The sequence below is a fragment of the Conger conger genome, chromosome 15 (assembly GCF_963514075.1).
Source record: "Conger conger chromosome 15, fConCon1.1, whole genome shotgun sequence".
Taxonomy (NCBI): domain Eukaryota; kingdom Metazoa; phylum Chordata; class Actinopteri; order Anguilliformes; family Congridae; genus Conger; species Conger conger.
The window spans coordinates 16,247,266-16,261,684 of NC_083774.1; the positions used below are offsets into that span (position 1 = coordinate 16,247,266).

Here is a 14,419-nt window from a genome sequence, read left to right on the forward strand (position 1 = left end):
TGGTAGTGTTCCTCTACAGTCTTGCAAAGGTCTGTATCTCTAAGTGGGGGCGACATTAGCGGAGGAGGTAAGAGTGTTTGTCTGGCGGTTGAAGAGTTGCTGGTTCGATCCCCTGCCCTGGGTGTGTCAAGAGTGTCCCTGAGCAAAACAATTAACCTGCAATTAACTCTTAACCCCCAGAGCAAAACACGTAACCCCCTTGACAAGCTGATTGGTGTGAATGTGTGCGTGCGTGCGTGCGTGCGTGCGGGTTTGTCTGTGTGGTGATAATTGGAAAGTGCTTTGGATGAAAGCACAATATAACTGCAGTCCATTTACCATTTAAGTCAATTGGGCGACAATAAGAAGGTGACACACAAAGTCTCAAAATGTTGTGTTTAATTGAACTGTTGGGGCCAATTTGACCACAAACATAAAAGCGGTCATAAACTCTTAACATAATAGGGTTAACGGGATTCTCTTAAAAACATAGCCCCAGGAAAAGTGTTTGGTATGCCATTTTATCATTACCGCTTGGTGTGTGGTTGAGAGACTGATAGCAGCCGCTGGTTTCCGGGGTTGTAGATGGAGGTTTCGCGGAGCAGCTGTTTCAGAACCAGCTGGTGGTGCCGCTGCAGCAGGACGCCGCTGACTCCTCTCCGGATGCCTCCCCTGGACAGAGCCCCCTCCCCCACTCCTCCTCCTCCGCCCACCTGCAGTCCGCCAGCAAGCTCATCCTCAGCTCCCAGCTGGTGTACAGCCAGCGCCTGGAGCTGCCCGCTGGGGTGGAGGTCATCCGCGCCACACCCTCTGCAGGTATGCCCCACGCCTTAACTCACACCCCTCTGCAGGTACGCCCCACGCCTTAACTCACACCCCTCTGCAGGTACACCCCACGCCTTAACTCACAACCCTCTGCAGGTACGCCCCACGCCTTAACTCACACCCCTCTGCAGGTACGCCCCACGCCTTAACTCACACCCCTCTGTACGCCACTCAGGTGGTTCAAACACTGTGTTCTTCTGCAGGTAGGACACAGGCCACACCCCTCTGCAGATGGGTTTTTTATATCAGGGGTGTCCAATCTCATCTAAAAAAGGCTTATCTGGGTGCAGGTGTTTGTTTTAGCCCAGGGAAGTACTATTTACCAACCTTGTCGAATGAGGTATCTTGAGTGCTGGCCAAAAACAAAAACCTGCGCCCTGTTTGGATAAGAGTCGACACCACTGTTTTAGATACATCATTTCAGTCGCTTAGCAGATGGTCTTTTCCACCGCAACTTAATCTCTAAAGATGAGTCTGCCATATGGGAATCTAGTAAGGAACTTGTACTGTTGTCATAGGTGTGAACAGGATGTAGTATTTGTGCTCATTTTTCGGAATGTGTCTTGCAGGGCATTTGAGCTCCTCCTCAATCTACCCGGTGAGCCTGGCTCCGTACCTGGTGGTGACCACGTGCTCGGACGGGCGCGTGCGATTCTGGCGCTGCGGGGTGGAGGCGGGTGGGGACGGGGCCCGGGCGTACCGCTGGGAGCCCTGGGCGCTGATGAATGAGGAGCGTGACAGCGACAGCACTGTGAGCGTGCCCGGCCGCCCGGTGGCCGTCAGCTGCTCCTACACCGGCCGCCTGGCCGTGTCCTTCAAACAGCCGTTGCCGGGAGACGGCGGACACACGCTGGCTAAGGCGAGGCGGGAGTTCTCCATGCACGTCTCCATCTATGAGTGCGAGTCTACCGGGGGTTCCGAGTGGGTGCTGGAGCAGACCATCCACCTGGACGACTTAGTCGGGGGGTCGGACGGGGGCGCCCTGGACCCCCGCGTCAGCGTGGACAGTAACCTGGTGGTCTACAGCAAGCTGGACCTGCTGTATGGGGGGGGCGGGAGCCGGAAGCACTTTGTCCACCTGGACTGGCTGTCCAAGGAGGACGGGTCCCACATCCTGACGGTGGGCGTGGGCTCCAGCGTGCTGATGTACGGGCGGGTTTCGGGCGTGGTGGGGGAGCAGACGGGCGGGGGGGAGGGCGCGGCCGTGGTGACCCTGCCCCTGGGGGGCAGCGTGAAGCAGGGGATCCGGTCCCGCTGGGTCCTGCTGAGGGCCGTGGACCTGGCGTCCTCGGTGGACGGGACCCCCTCCCTGCCCGTGTCCCTGTCCTGGGTGCGGGATGGGATCCTGGTGGTGGGCATGGACTGCGAGATGCAGGTGTACGCCCAGTGGGGGCGGGACAGGAGGCCCGGGGAGGCGGAGAGCGACAGCCTGTCCTCGTCGGAAAACGTCACGGCGCAAGACGCGGACGCGGAGCCCCGGCCCAGGTCCAAGAGCATCCTGGAGGCGGGGGAGGACGCCCTGAGGGCGCCGGCCGTCAGCCAGGACGGGAGCCTGTTCGAGGCGGCGCACTCGCTCTCCCCCACCCTGCCGCAGTACCACCCCACCCAGCTGCTGGAGCTGATGGACCTGGGCAAGGTGCGGCGGGCCAAGGCCATCCTGGCCCACCTGGTGAAGTGCATCGCCGGGGAGGTGGCGGTGGTGCGGGACGTGGAGGCGGGGGAGGGCGGGGCCCGGCGGCACATGTCCCGCACCATCAGCGTGAGCGGGAGCACGGCCCGGGACGCCGTGCTGGCGGGGCGCGACGGCGGCCGCGACTACACCGAGATCAACTCCATCCCCCCGCTGCCGCTGTACGCCCTGCTCTCCGCCGACGACGACGCCTCCTACAAGCCCCCGGACGAGGCCGGGAAGGGCGCGGGGAAGGGCGCCCCGCGGGGGGGCGAGGCCCGGGCCGCGCCCGGCGACCAGTACGCGGACCTGTTCCAGGTGCCCGCCGTCAGCACCGACGACTTCGTCAGCTTCGCCGAGGAGAAGAAGGAGCGGAGGTCGCGGGTGATCGACCTGTCGCAGTACGGGCCCACGTACTTCGGCCCTGAGCACGCCCGCGTGCTGTCCAGCCACCTGATGCACTCCAGCCTGCCCGGCCTCACCAGGCTGGAGCAGATGTTCCTGGTGGCGCTGGCCGATACCGTGGCAACCACCGGATCAGAGGTCAGCGGCTCCACGGACAAACAGTACACTGGTGAGTGTGCGGGCGTCACTGGGTCTGAGTGTCTGAGTGTGTGCATTTTCCTTGCCTACCAAACCACTTGCCTCACTGTGTGTTGAAGCAATTTTTTGTATTATTCTTCATTATTGGCCTAATAGTGAAAAATGGTATCTTTCGGGGTTTTTTTTCCATTTACATGTTTGCAACCATCTCCTGACTTCTAAAATGTGTTGGGCATTTTACATAAGTGTGCCTCTCTGCAGACCCCCAAAAGGAAACAGACTGTGTTGACCGTGTTGACACAGGGTCAGCAAGGTTTGATGAAAAGACAGTGCTCGTCAATACAGGACTATTACTCCCATCATTGCGCAATTCTGCCACCTCAGTGGAAGGCTCCCAGAACCGATGAGTTGAAATAGTGCTGTATAAACCATGGGTTTTTCCACATACAGTGTTTGGTGTCTTTAGATAGCTAATGTTGTGGGAAATAGTTTGGTGTCATTGGTGGTGCATGTTGGTTGCTGAATAAAGATTTTGAAACAGCATTTGGAAATAAACCACAGGTAATGCAAGTTACCTGTGAGTCAGCATGCAGCTGTGTTACAAAGGTTAACCAGGTTTGTTTGGCATACAGAGATAACATCAGCAGGATGTTGTTACCACCGTCTTGACTCTTTATTTGATGATTTGTTGCTTTCCTGTAAACCCTGGGTATATAGAAGGGAACGTGGAATGGTTCGGGGAGACTCGATAATACGACCTCCTGCACACCTTTTGCGTATAGCCATTCATATTGCACCTTTCCACATAATTATATTTCCGCACTGCTCATTGTTGAATAAATTGTATTAATTTGAACCTGCATCCTCTTGACTCACACCACTGCGCACTTAGCAGTTTAGAGTCCTAACAGACAGACAACCTAGAATACCTGCACCCTGTAGTCCCTCACACAAGTGTATCATTGTAGGCTATACAGGCCACAGGCACGTCCGCGTCTACACAGATAGATAGCGATCGTGTAGAGCTATTGGCGGAAATTTGCAGTTCCTTTTTTTTGAATTTGTTGAACAGAGGAGCAGTTGAACTTATCTTTTGGAGTTAAAAAGAGAACAAAATTAATTTAACCCTGTTCCAGTAGCATTGGTCACACTACACACGTTTCCGTCACCTCTCAGATACTTCCGCCTTTTGGTGTAATTAATTTCAACATCCTTTGCAGTGTCTTTGTCAGATAGTTCTGTGCTCTTCTGTGTGTGTATGATGAATGCCACAAACAGTAGATTTTACACCGCTATTACCCTCATTTGTATAGCCTGGTGAATCAGAACCTGTGAGAAACTGCATTATAGTAGCATATAATGCAGCTTTTTTGGGGAAAAATACTACATACAAATTATATTTCTTTGAGCATATGTGCATACAACATTTAGCTGCATTGATCATTTCATACAGCCTTCTTTGTAAATATTTTGGAGGGTAAAATTGCTTTATAATTGGAGCCTGAAATGAATCATATTTTGAGGTAAACAGACAATGGCCCCCTGGGAGAAGTACGTAGGAGTTTAGTGGCCCTTATAAAACAGATTTATGAATTACTGGTTTTCCCAGCAAAACACATTTACTCTCACTCAAAGAAACATGAGGGGCATTTTAAAAGGACACATTTCAAGTAGAAAATGCTGCAACAGCACACTAGTCAGTTGGAACCCATAAAGAAATCTAATATGGACATACACTCAGTGAGCACTTTGAGGTAGACCTGTACACCAGTTAATGTGAATATTTAAATCAGCCAATCGTGCGGCAGCTGGGAGACAGGGTGACGACAGCCACTGGGCGGGCCACCTGTTCTCCCAAGGACACGGTCGCCTGCTGCAGTCAGACAGTTTCCACCAGGGCTTGGAGGAGCTCCTCCAGGTGCACCCTCTGGTGGGAGCTCCAAGCAGGGTAGTGGTGGGGCTGAGGCCCCTCCCAAACCGGACCCAGCCAACTCGCCCCAGTCCAGCTCCTTATCGTCTGCAACCCAGACATTTGCAGAGCTCCTCGGGTGCCCGAACCCCTCGCATCTCCTCTTCAACCGAAGCAGGGGCCATGGCCTAAAACAAGGTCAGCCATGTCATCCATTTACATTTACATTTTTGTCATTTGGCAGACGCTTTTAATCCAAAGCGACTTAGTGCATAGGTTCTTCAACAAGTCAAAGCATCACATCCATAACTAGGAAAATACACATGGAGTGCTGTTCTAAAGATATTGTCGTCATCATAAGTGCAATCTTTTTTTTTTTTTTTTTTTTTGGGTTAGACAAGGAGGATAGGGATATCAGAAAGGGGGGGCGGGGGAAATCAGGAGAGAGGACTAAGGTAGAGTTTGAAAAGGTGTCGTTTTGAGCATCTAAATAGGGGGAGGGATTCTGCGGTCCTGACAGTGGTAGGCAAGTCATTCCACCACTGAGGAACCAGAACGGAAAACAGGCGTGAACGTGCAGCTCGACCGCCAGGTGCACGTAGAGAGGGAACCATAAGGCGACCAGAGCTGGCAGACCGGAGTGGTCTAGCTGGGGAGTAGGGAGTGATCAAGGATTGTATGTAAGGTGGGGCAGTCCCCTTAGCAGCCTGAAATGCCAACACTTGGGCCTTGAATCCAGGCCTCAATGTCCTCCCATGTAAGGCTTGTAAGGCTGGCCTGGCGTGGGCCCCAAGGTTTTACTGCTGGCACAGTGTCTCCTCCACAGCATCACTCCCACAAAAGAAAACATTTTCTTTCTTTTTTTTTACCAAATTCTCAAAAAATCCAATACACCAATGTGATGCAGGGCTGGGGGTGGCCACTGCTCACATCGTGAACAGACAGAAGAATTAAAAACAAGGTTTGGCTTAATGCCTTTTATTTGTCCAAACCAGAACAAAATGTAATGAAGCAAGGTAAAACAATTCTCACCTAAACGTTGGCTCAGACAGCGGTCCATACAACCCCAATCCTCTAAACCAAAACTGTCTCTCATCTGAAAAACCCAGGCTTCTTATAGCCCTATAACGAGGTAATTGGCTACAACTACGATGATTACAATTATATGTGGCCATATTGGGCTCTAGGGCCAGTGCTGCCCCCTGGTGGACAGTGCCTTAATATTCCCCTCCTGGCGCCACACCACACATTACAACAGTGCAAAGGAGCATCTCTGAACACACAACGTGTCACACCTCTAAATGGATGAGCTACAGCAGCAGAAGACCAATAAGTTTAAAAAAATAAGTCTAATAAATACTTAAAGTGCTCACTGAGTGTATGTATGTCCCTATATAAAAACAAGACTGATATGAGATATTACTGTGTAGATTTACATATAAAAACAAGACTGATATGATATATTACAGTGTAGATTTACATATGGGAAGGAAGCTTCCCATAAAGTAACTCTCGCTGTCAGACGCTGAACTGCCATGACCGAGTTGGGTAATCAGAGTGACTTTGTTTGTCCTGCGTGGTTTACGTGCCAGCTACCCACCCAACTAAACAAAGCCTGGTTTATCTTTTGTCTCGTTACCTACGGTGTAAATCAGTTATTTAGTCTTTTGGTAGGAAGTACGGAGCAGACTTTTAACAGTGCGTTCCAGGCCTTTAAGTAAGCATTGATGCCACTGGGTAAGGTTCAGGGACGGACAGCCCCATTGGCCTGAGTTTAATGGGCAAATGTAGCCCTGCTTCGCTTGAAGCATTTGGAAGTGAGAGAAGATATTTTAATGGCCTGGGCTATTTGAGGTTGCACCCACGCCAGTCACGTTGTTCCAAGGTGCGAGACACGATAGTTAGCGCACTGTGAATTTGAGGTCTTAAGTGTGAAAATGTGTAGGCTGTCTGCTATGAGTCTAAGTAAATGGTCTGCATTTATATAGCGCTTTTATCCTAAGTGCTTTACAATTAATGCCTCATCATTCGCCGGTTCACACACGCATTCACACACCCACGGCCATAGGCTGCCATGTTATTGGGGGTAAGGTGTCTTGCACTTACCTCCTGAGCTAATGTCGCTCCCAACAAGCTTTGCTGTAATTGGACTAGACCTTGGAATGGGCAAAGGCCTGGCCCAATCAGAGAAAAGCCTCAGGCCTGTGCAAAAATGGAACCATGAGAGTCTAATGTCCTGGGGGGTGTGTGGATCCTCCATGTATGGTTTTTGGGATAGACAGTTCTGCAGAAAATGACTTGCTTATTTACCTTGTACCATCTACGTGTGTGTGTATGTGTGTGTGTGCACATGTATGTGTTTGTACGCGTGTGTGTTTACCTGTGTATACTCATGCATGTGTGTACAGGTGGAGAGGCGTTGGACGAGTGTGGCCTCAGGTACCTGCTGGCGATGCGTTTGCACACCTGCCTGCTGACCTCACTGCCCCCCCTCTACAGGATGCAGCTGCTGCACCAAGGTACTGCCTCCATTAACCCTCCATTTTGTGCTCTCGCCCCCTCACCCCCACAGTGACTCAGCCAGGGCTGTGATTACAGCCCAGTTCCCTGCCTGCTGGGAAGTCCTGTCAGTCCTAATGCTGGGACTGGTCACGCTGCATGCTTCTTGCTCACAGGGAAAGCGGTCAGACATATTTTAGGCAGCAGTGATTCACTGGGCTTTTTAACTGTTTCGGAGCTGATCGTGTGATTTAGTAGCAGGATTGATGCCACGGTCAGCCTGCTGAGATGATTATGGGTTTAAAACAGGATCGTCTTAATGCTGAACCTGTGTGTGTGTGTGTGTGTATCTGTGTGTATGTGTATACTTGTGTGTGTGTGTGTATGTATCTGTGCATATGTGTGTATATACCTGTATGTGTATACTTGTGTGTGTATGTGTGTATGTATGTATGTGTGTGTGAGTGTGTGTGTGCGTGTGTGTGTGTGTGTATCTGTGCATGTGTGTGTATCTGTGTGTATATACCTGTATGTGTATACTTGTGTGTGTATGTGTGTGTATCTGTGCATGTGTGTGTGTATTTGTGTGTATATACCTGTATGTGTATACTTGTGTATGTGTGTGTGTGTGTATGTGTGTGTGTGCATGTATATATGTGTGTGTATGTATCTGTGTGTGTGTGTGTGTGTGTGTATGTATCTGTGTGTGTGTGTGTGTGTGTGTGTGTGTGTGTGTGTATGTATCTGTGTGTGTGTGTGTGTGTGTGTGTGTGAGAGCAGGTCTCTCCACGTGTCACTTTGCCTGGGCCTTCCACTCCGAGGCGGAGGAGGAGCTGCTGTCCATGATCCCGGCGGTGCAGAGGGGGGACCCGCAGTGGGCAGAGCTCAGGGCCGTGGGGGTGGGCTGGTGGGTCCGCAACATCAACACCCTGCGCCGCATAATGGAGAAGGTGGGCCTCAAACCTACACTCACCCAGCACGGCACAGCACAACACAGCAAAACACAGCACTGCCAAATTCACCTCCGCACAGCCCAGTTCAGCACTGTGCTGTTCATTACAGGGTACTACAGTGCTAGCTAAAAGATGTACTTTAGCTTCTCTTTCTGTCTGTGTATTTCCCCATCTGACTGTGGGTGGCCAGTGTATGGGACAGTTACTGTAGTACATGCTGCTTCTTCCTCATCATGTTCATCTTCATCTTCCTCGTCATCTTCTTCTTCATCATCATCATCATCATCATCATCATCATCATCCTGACACACATTTATCTCTCTGGCTCTTCCTCTCCAGGTAGCCAAAACAGCGTTTCAGAGGAACAGTGAACCCCTAGATGCTGCTCTCTTCTACTTGGCCATGAAGAAGAAGGCAGTGTTGTGGGGGCTATTCAGGTGAGCCAATTGCAGCTTGTGCTTTCATTGTTTTAATTTAGAACGCAGATTTAGCTCATTTCTCTTCAAGCTGGTCATAAAGCTGGTCTTGCTGGGAATCAGCTGGTCAACCAGCTGGTAGCTTGTCTGAGCTGGTAGCTGGCATTTCAAAACATAGCTTGAGCTGTCACCCTGGGAGCTGGGCTGAACTGGTCAACCTGCTACCAGCTGTTTCAAAACCTAGCTTGAGCTGTTTTTTTATAAATAATAAATACCTAATAAAGTGCTCACTTTATCTTTTAACTGTGGAGTATTTTTATTAACTGTCTGCAAGACATATTTATCTTTGGGTACAGCAATGCCTGCCTTTACATTACTTTTCTGAAGCTTGCTCTATTTTCATTTTTTCCCATTTTGTTTGGTTTCTATTTTATTTTTGCTGTACATGTTGCTTCCTCCTCCAGATCCCAGCACGACGAAAAGATGACCCAGTTTTTCAGCCGCAACTTCACCGAGGACAGATGGCGAAAGTCGGCCCTGAAGAACGCCTTCGCTCTGCTGGGGAAGCAGCGCTTTGAGCAGGCGGCAGGGTTCTTCCTGCTGGCCGGCGCCCTCAAAGATGCCATCGAGGTGCTCGTCGATTTTCATTTCCATAATAACAACGAGCGCACCGTCGAAAAGCCATGCTCTGCATATCCCAAAGACGAGACTTCCTCAGGGGCTGTTTCCTCTCCCATGAGACCTTAAGGAACATCTTTTAGATAAATCCTCAGCCGATATCTAATCGCCTTTCGTAATTTACTTGTTCGAAGGCTAAACAACTTTCTAATGGAAAACTGGCACAAGTTTTATTAACAAAAAAAAACTTGACCATGAGAGAGGCCTGTATGGTAGCTTTTGCAGTACTGTGATTTTCTTTTTTCTTATTTTGCCATTGTCCTGGGATTTCAGGATTATGAAGAGGCATAGCCTAAACCACAGCGATAAGTCCAATGCATGTGCTATATAAATGCTTCTTTAGCTTTCTTGGGGTAGAGTGTGCGCAGTCTAAATAGAGGAGATAAGATCTGGACACATGTGAGCTACTGCAATGACATCTAAGCTTCACTGCAGCTGACTGTGGTTGGGACTGTTTCTTGTATCATTTGTTGCATAAGTTTGTCACGGTCCAGAAAACGAAAGGCCTATTCACAACGTTACTGGATCTCAAATGCATGAAGGTGTAGTCTACATCCGTTAGAATTCTTTGCACCAGGGGAGGCTGGCAAGCTACAAATAGAGGTGGATGAGAAGCACATATTTAACCTGGAAATGGTCCTGGTCATGCTGTTAACAAGGCTGCCAGGTTCAATAAGAATCACCTTGCTGAACATGTTGTTCATTATTAACAAGCTTGCCAGGTTTAATTAGGATCACCTAGCAATAGCAGATCCCTTTTTGCTACATTCTGTCCAGAATGGTAGTGTTACCTTCTTTTCTCTTGTGGAAATTCAATAAGTCCATAATACATACTGTAAGTGTATGAGCAGTGACAGAAGTTATCATGTTTTCTTCCTCGCTTTTTAAGTATGGGTTATTTAAATTGTATTGCCTCTTAATCTCAATCTAGTGCACCTGATATGTATTAAACTGCTAATGGTTTGACAAATAAAGTTGTCAGACCCTCCTGTTTGACAAAGAGCCCTGCGTTACAGGTTTGCCTGGAGAAGCTTGAGGACATACAGCTAGCGATGGTAGTGGCTCGTCTGTATGAGTCAGACTACGAGAGCTCGTCCACCTGTCAGGGCGTTCTGTACGAGAGAGTGCTGGGCTGCAGCAGGGACGGCTCTGGCTTCAGCTGCACCAGGCTGCATCCTGACCCCTTCCTGCGCAGCATTGCCTGCTGGGTAATGAAGGACTACTCCAGGGCTCTGGACACGCTTCTGGAGCAGACCCCGAAGGAGGAGGATGAGAATCCTGGTGAGCTGTTCAGATACACACACACACACACACATTACACACACGCACACACGCACGCACACAGGCACAAGCACACGCACGCACGCGCACGCATACACACACACACACACACACACACACACTCACACTCACACACACACATACACACATAAATGCTATTATTGTGTGATTGTGGATGTTTTTTTTCTCAGATATTTTAAAAAAAATATTTTTATAGATGTTTAATAGTCCTCCTGGGGATAGTGAACTAGCCGTTAATGCTGAAAACCATTAACATAATCCAAATACAATATACTGCAAGCCTATCCATTTGTGCTCTGGAACAGCAATGAAAGGAAAATGTGTGGTTAAAGTACCGATTATTATACATTTTGGTTTCAATACATTTTGGTCTTCAGCACATTTTATACTTAGTCACTAATGTTTGGGACAAATGGTGTTTCTAATTAATCAGTTGTGTTCAATTGCTTCCTTAGTGCTGTCATTATCTCAACTTGATTCCAGGCTTTTGATTGCCTTTGGTGTCTGTTTTGGCCATTTGTCAACATGAAGACAAGCGTTGTGCCAATGAAAGTCAAGGAAACCATTATGAGGCTGAGAAATAAGAGACATAGTCAGAGACATAGGCCAAACCTTAGGCTTACCAAAGTCAACTGTTTAAACAACATCATGAACAGAGAGCACTGGTGAGCTCAGTAATCGGAATGGGCCTGTTAGGCCAAGGTTAAGAAAAAAAATAGCTAAAATTGCTAAAGTGTAAAGAGTGTATCTCATGCTCACTCTCCTTCTCTCAGAGGTGATGGTGAAGTCGTGCAACCCCACAGTCTTCAGCTTCTATAACTACCTACGCACGCACCCCCTGCTGATGAGACGCCACTTTGCCTGCCCCGAGGGTGCCCCGGCTGCCCTGGGCCTGACCTCAGAGCGAAGTGGTGCGGACGAGATCAACCTGATCGAGCGCAAGCTCTTCTTCACCACTGCCAACGCCCACTTCAAGGTGGGCTGCCCCGTGCTAGCCCTGGAGGTGCTGTCCAAGATCCCCCGGATCACAAAGAAGACGGGGGCCTCCCGGAGTGAAGGTCCCTCGCTGGCCAGCGAAGGCCCCATCCAGCCCATGCAGAACGGCGGGAGGGCCCAGCCTGCGCCCTCCGGTGGCTCGGACTCGTCTGCGATGTTGGACTGGAGCCAGCCCGCCAGCACGGTGGAGGATGAGGGCCTGAAGCTGGACTGGGGCGATGATGAGAATGACGAGGACGACGAAGACGAGGATGGCGGGCTGACCATGAAGAAGAGCCCGGCGGAGGAGGCCGAGCCCCAGACGGGGCCCCCGGGGCGGGCCGGGGCGCAGCAGAGGGGGGACTCGGGCGCGGAGGCGGAGGTGGACGTGATCGCGGAGCAGCTGAAGTTCCGGGCCTGCCTGAAGATCCTGATGACGGAGCTCCGCACGCTGGCCACGGGGTACGAGGTGGACGGGGGCAAACTGCGCTTCCAGCTCTACAGCTGGCTGGAGAAGGAGATTGGCGCCATGCACCGCGTCTGCAACCACCGGGCCGAGGCCCGGCCGGAGGCCTGGAGCGGGTCCGCGGGGAGGGAGGGAGAGGGGGACGAGGGCCGGGCGGAGTGGGACCAGCCCGCCTCTCTGGACCACACCGAAGGGGGGGCCTACGAGCGCCACCAGCTGGAGCGGCGCCGCCTCCAGGCCAAGCAGCAGCACGCCGAGAGACGCAAGGCCTGGCTGCGGAGGAACCAGGCCCTGCTCCGGGTCTTCCTCAGCTACTGCAGCCTGCACGGGGCCAAGGGCGGAGGAGTGACCTCCGTCAGGATGGAGCTCATATTCCTGCTGCAGGAGTCCCAGCAGGTCAGTCCCCCCCCCCCCACCCATGAGGGGTGTCCCCTCTTTTTTTGCATAGTCTCCCCAGTTTAGAAATGCCAACCATGTGTCTGTTGACTGAGAGCACTGCGCTGATATTTTGGCCGCAAAGGCGAAAGCCATACCGCTCTACGGGAGTGGGCCATTTATCACCCATTAAAACAAACAGCATGTGCACGCCTAGCATATTTTGTCAGAAACTAGGGTGCAAAGGTGGTATATATGTCCAAGCAAAGTCTTTGGCTGGAAATTGTGTAACATACATTCATAAACCACTACCGTGGGCCACCAGCTGCCCAATACATCCAATGAGATTCTTGCCCAGTGTGAACTGCAGTAATAACTGTTTCTGAGTTTTGAATATTTGACAAACTGACAAAGGTTTGTGATACACATTCCACCATGCTTCACTGTGACACTCTGTATGGGTTTTGGCACAGCGGTCCACTTGTTCTCTCTGCTTGATTGCTCTCTCTTTCTCCCATCTCTGCCAATCAGGAGACGACAATGAAGCAGCTCCAGTCTCCCCTCCCCTTGCCCACCACGCTGCCCCTCCTTTCCGCCAGCATCGCGCCCACCAAGACCGTCATTGCCAACCCCGTGCTCCACCTCAGCAACCACATCCATGACATCCTGTACACTGTTGTGCGCATGGACACGCCCCCTCACCCCGACATCATCGACGACCGCGTAAGGTTCCGCTGGTGACATCACTGTGCTCTGACACCTTTGGTCATTTTTCTGCCGTAGATTCTTTTTTTGTGATACAATTTCAATTTAGTTTTTCACAGGGTGTACAGAAAATGTAAAGATTTGACATATGTTGAGATAACCCCCTCTGTTTTTCCCTTCCCCCAGTGACAATGTATCAATATAACTAGAGATAAATTCCTGCACACCACAATATAGTCATCCACAGGTAAATACACTTAATAAACACGTCGTTCACAGACACTTTGGATAAGCTTTGGATAGTGAATAATAATGAAGGAAAAACAGGGAAGTTGTGTCTACAGCAGGCCACCATACACCATACCCTGATATATTGATATATTGGGCATAGATTGTATGTAAACTAGCCAGATGACCGCAGAGTGTGAACAACTGCAGAACCTGTGGCAATGACCATTCTGTCCCTTGCCTCCCTTCATGAATATTAATCAGCTGTAGCATAGCACCTGAACCCGTGCTCTCCTTGTTGAACCTCAGAGAAGAGGGCAGTAAAGAGACTGGAAAGAAGACAAGAGCTGGCCAGTTGGGGACTCCTGACTGGTTCTCAGCCATGTCCTTGTAGAATTTCACACCCCAACAAAGCACACCTCATGCAACTGCTAGATTTTGTCCAGCTGCTAATTAGTAGAATCAGATGTGCTGAATCAGGCTGAATTGAAAGCTTGCAGGATGGTAGATCTCCATAAATAGAGTTAGGAACCACTGCCAAAGAGTGTCAAAGGCATAATAACTAATCAATATTTTGATCATTTTTAATAGATCATCTGCAGGGTTTGGGGTAATGATGCCCACAGTAAGTGACCCCTCTCCTGTCCCTGTTTCCCCAGGTTAACACACTGCACACACTGGCAGCATCCCTGTCAGCCTGCATATACCAGGCCCTCTGTGACAGTCACAGCTACAGGTAAGACTGCATCCAATGATATTGTGCCACTATGTTTACAGAAGGGGTGGGGGGTGTTTTGTTTTGGTTTTTGGGAGGATTAGATGCAATTTCAGACGGAGGTGGTGAGGTGAGGGGTGCTAAGGGATGATGGTGCTGTAGACTACCGTCAACAGTCTTTT

The 14,419-nt window shown here is 50.3% G+C and overlaps 1 protein-coding gene across 2 annotated transcripts in view; it reads left to right on the top strand.

Moving 5' to 3' along the window:
• The window catches only part of LOC133111144 (dmX-like protein 2), a 49,598-nt gene that overhangs the window by 15,569 nt on the left and 19,610 nt on the right, over positions 1-14,419 (top strand). For both annotated transcript variants that reach the window (XM_061221291.1, XM_061221292.1), the window contains exons 17-26: positions 565-795; positions 1,374-3,047; positions 7,334-7,444; positions 8,205-8,374; positions 8,717-8,814; positions 9,258-9,423; positions 10,488-10,752; positions 11,547-12,610; positions 13,121-13,312; positions 14,182-14,258. In XM_061221291.1, the coding sequence (XP_061077275.1) occupies positions 565-795; positions 1,374-3,047; positions 7,334-7,444; positions 8,205-8,374; positions 8,717-8,814; positions 9,258-9,423; positions 10,488-10,752; positions 11,547-12,610; positions 13,121-13,312; positions 14,182-14,258 (4,048 nt within the window). The remainder of the gene's footprint in view (positions 1-564; positions 796-1,373; positions 3,048-7,333; positions 7,445-8,204; positions 8,375-8,716; positions 8,815-9,257; positions 9,424-10,487; positions 10,753-11,546; positions 12,611-13,120; positions 13,313-14,181; positions 14,259-14,419) is intronic.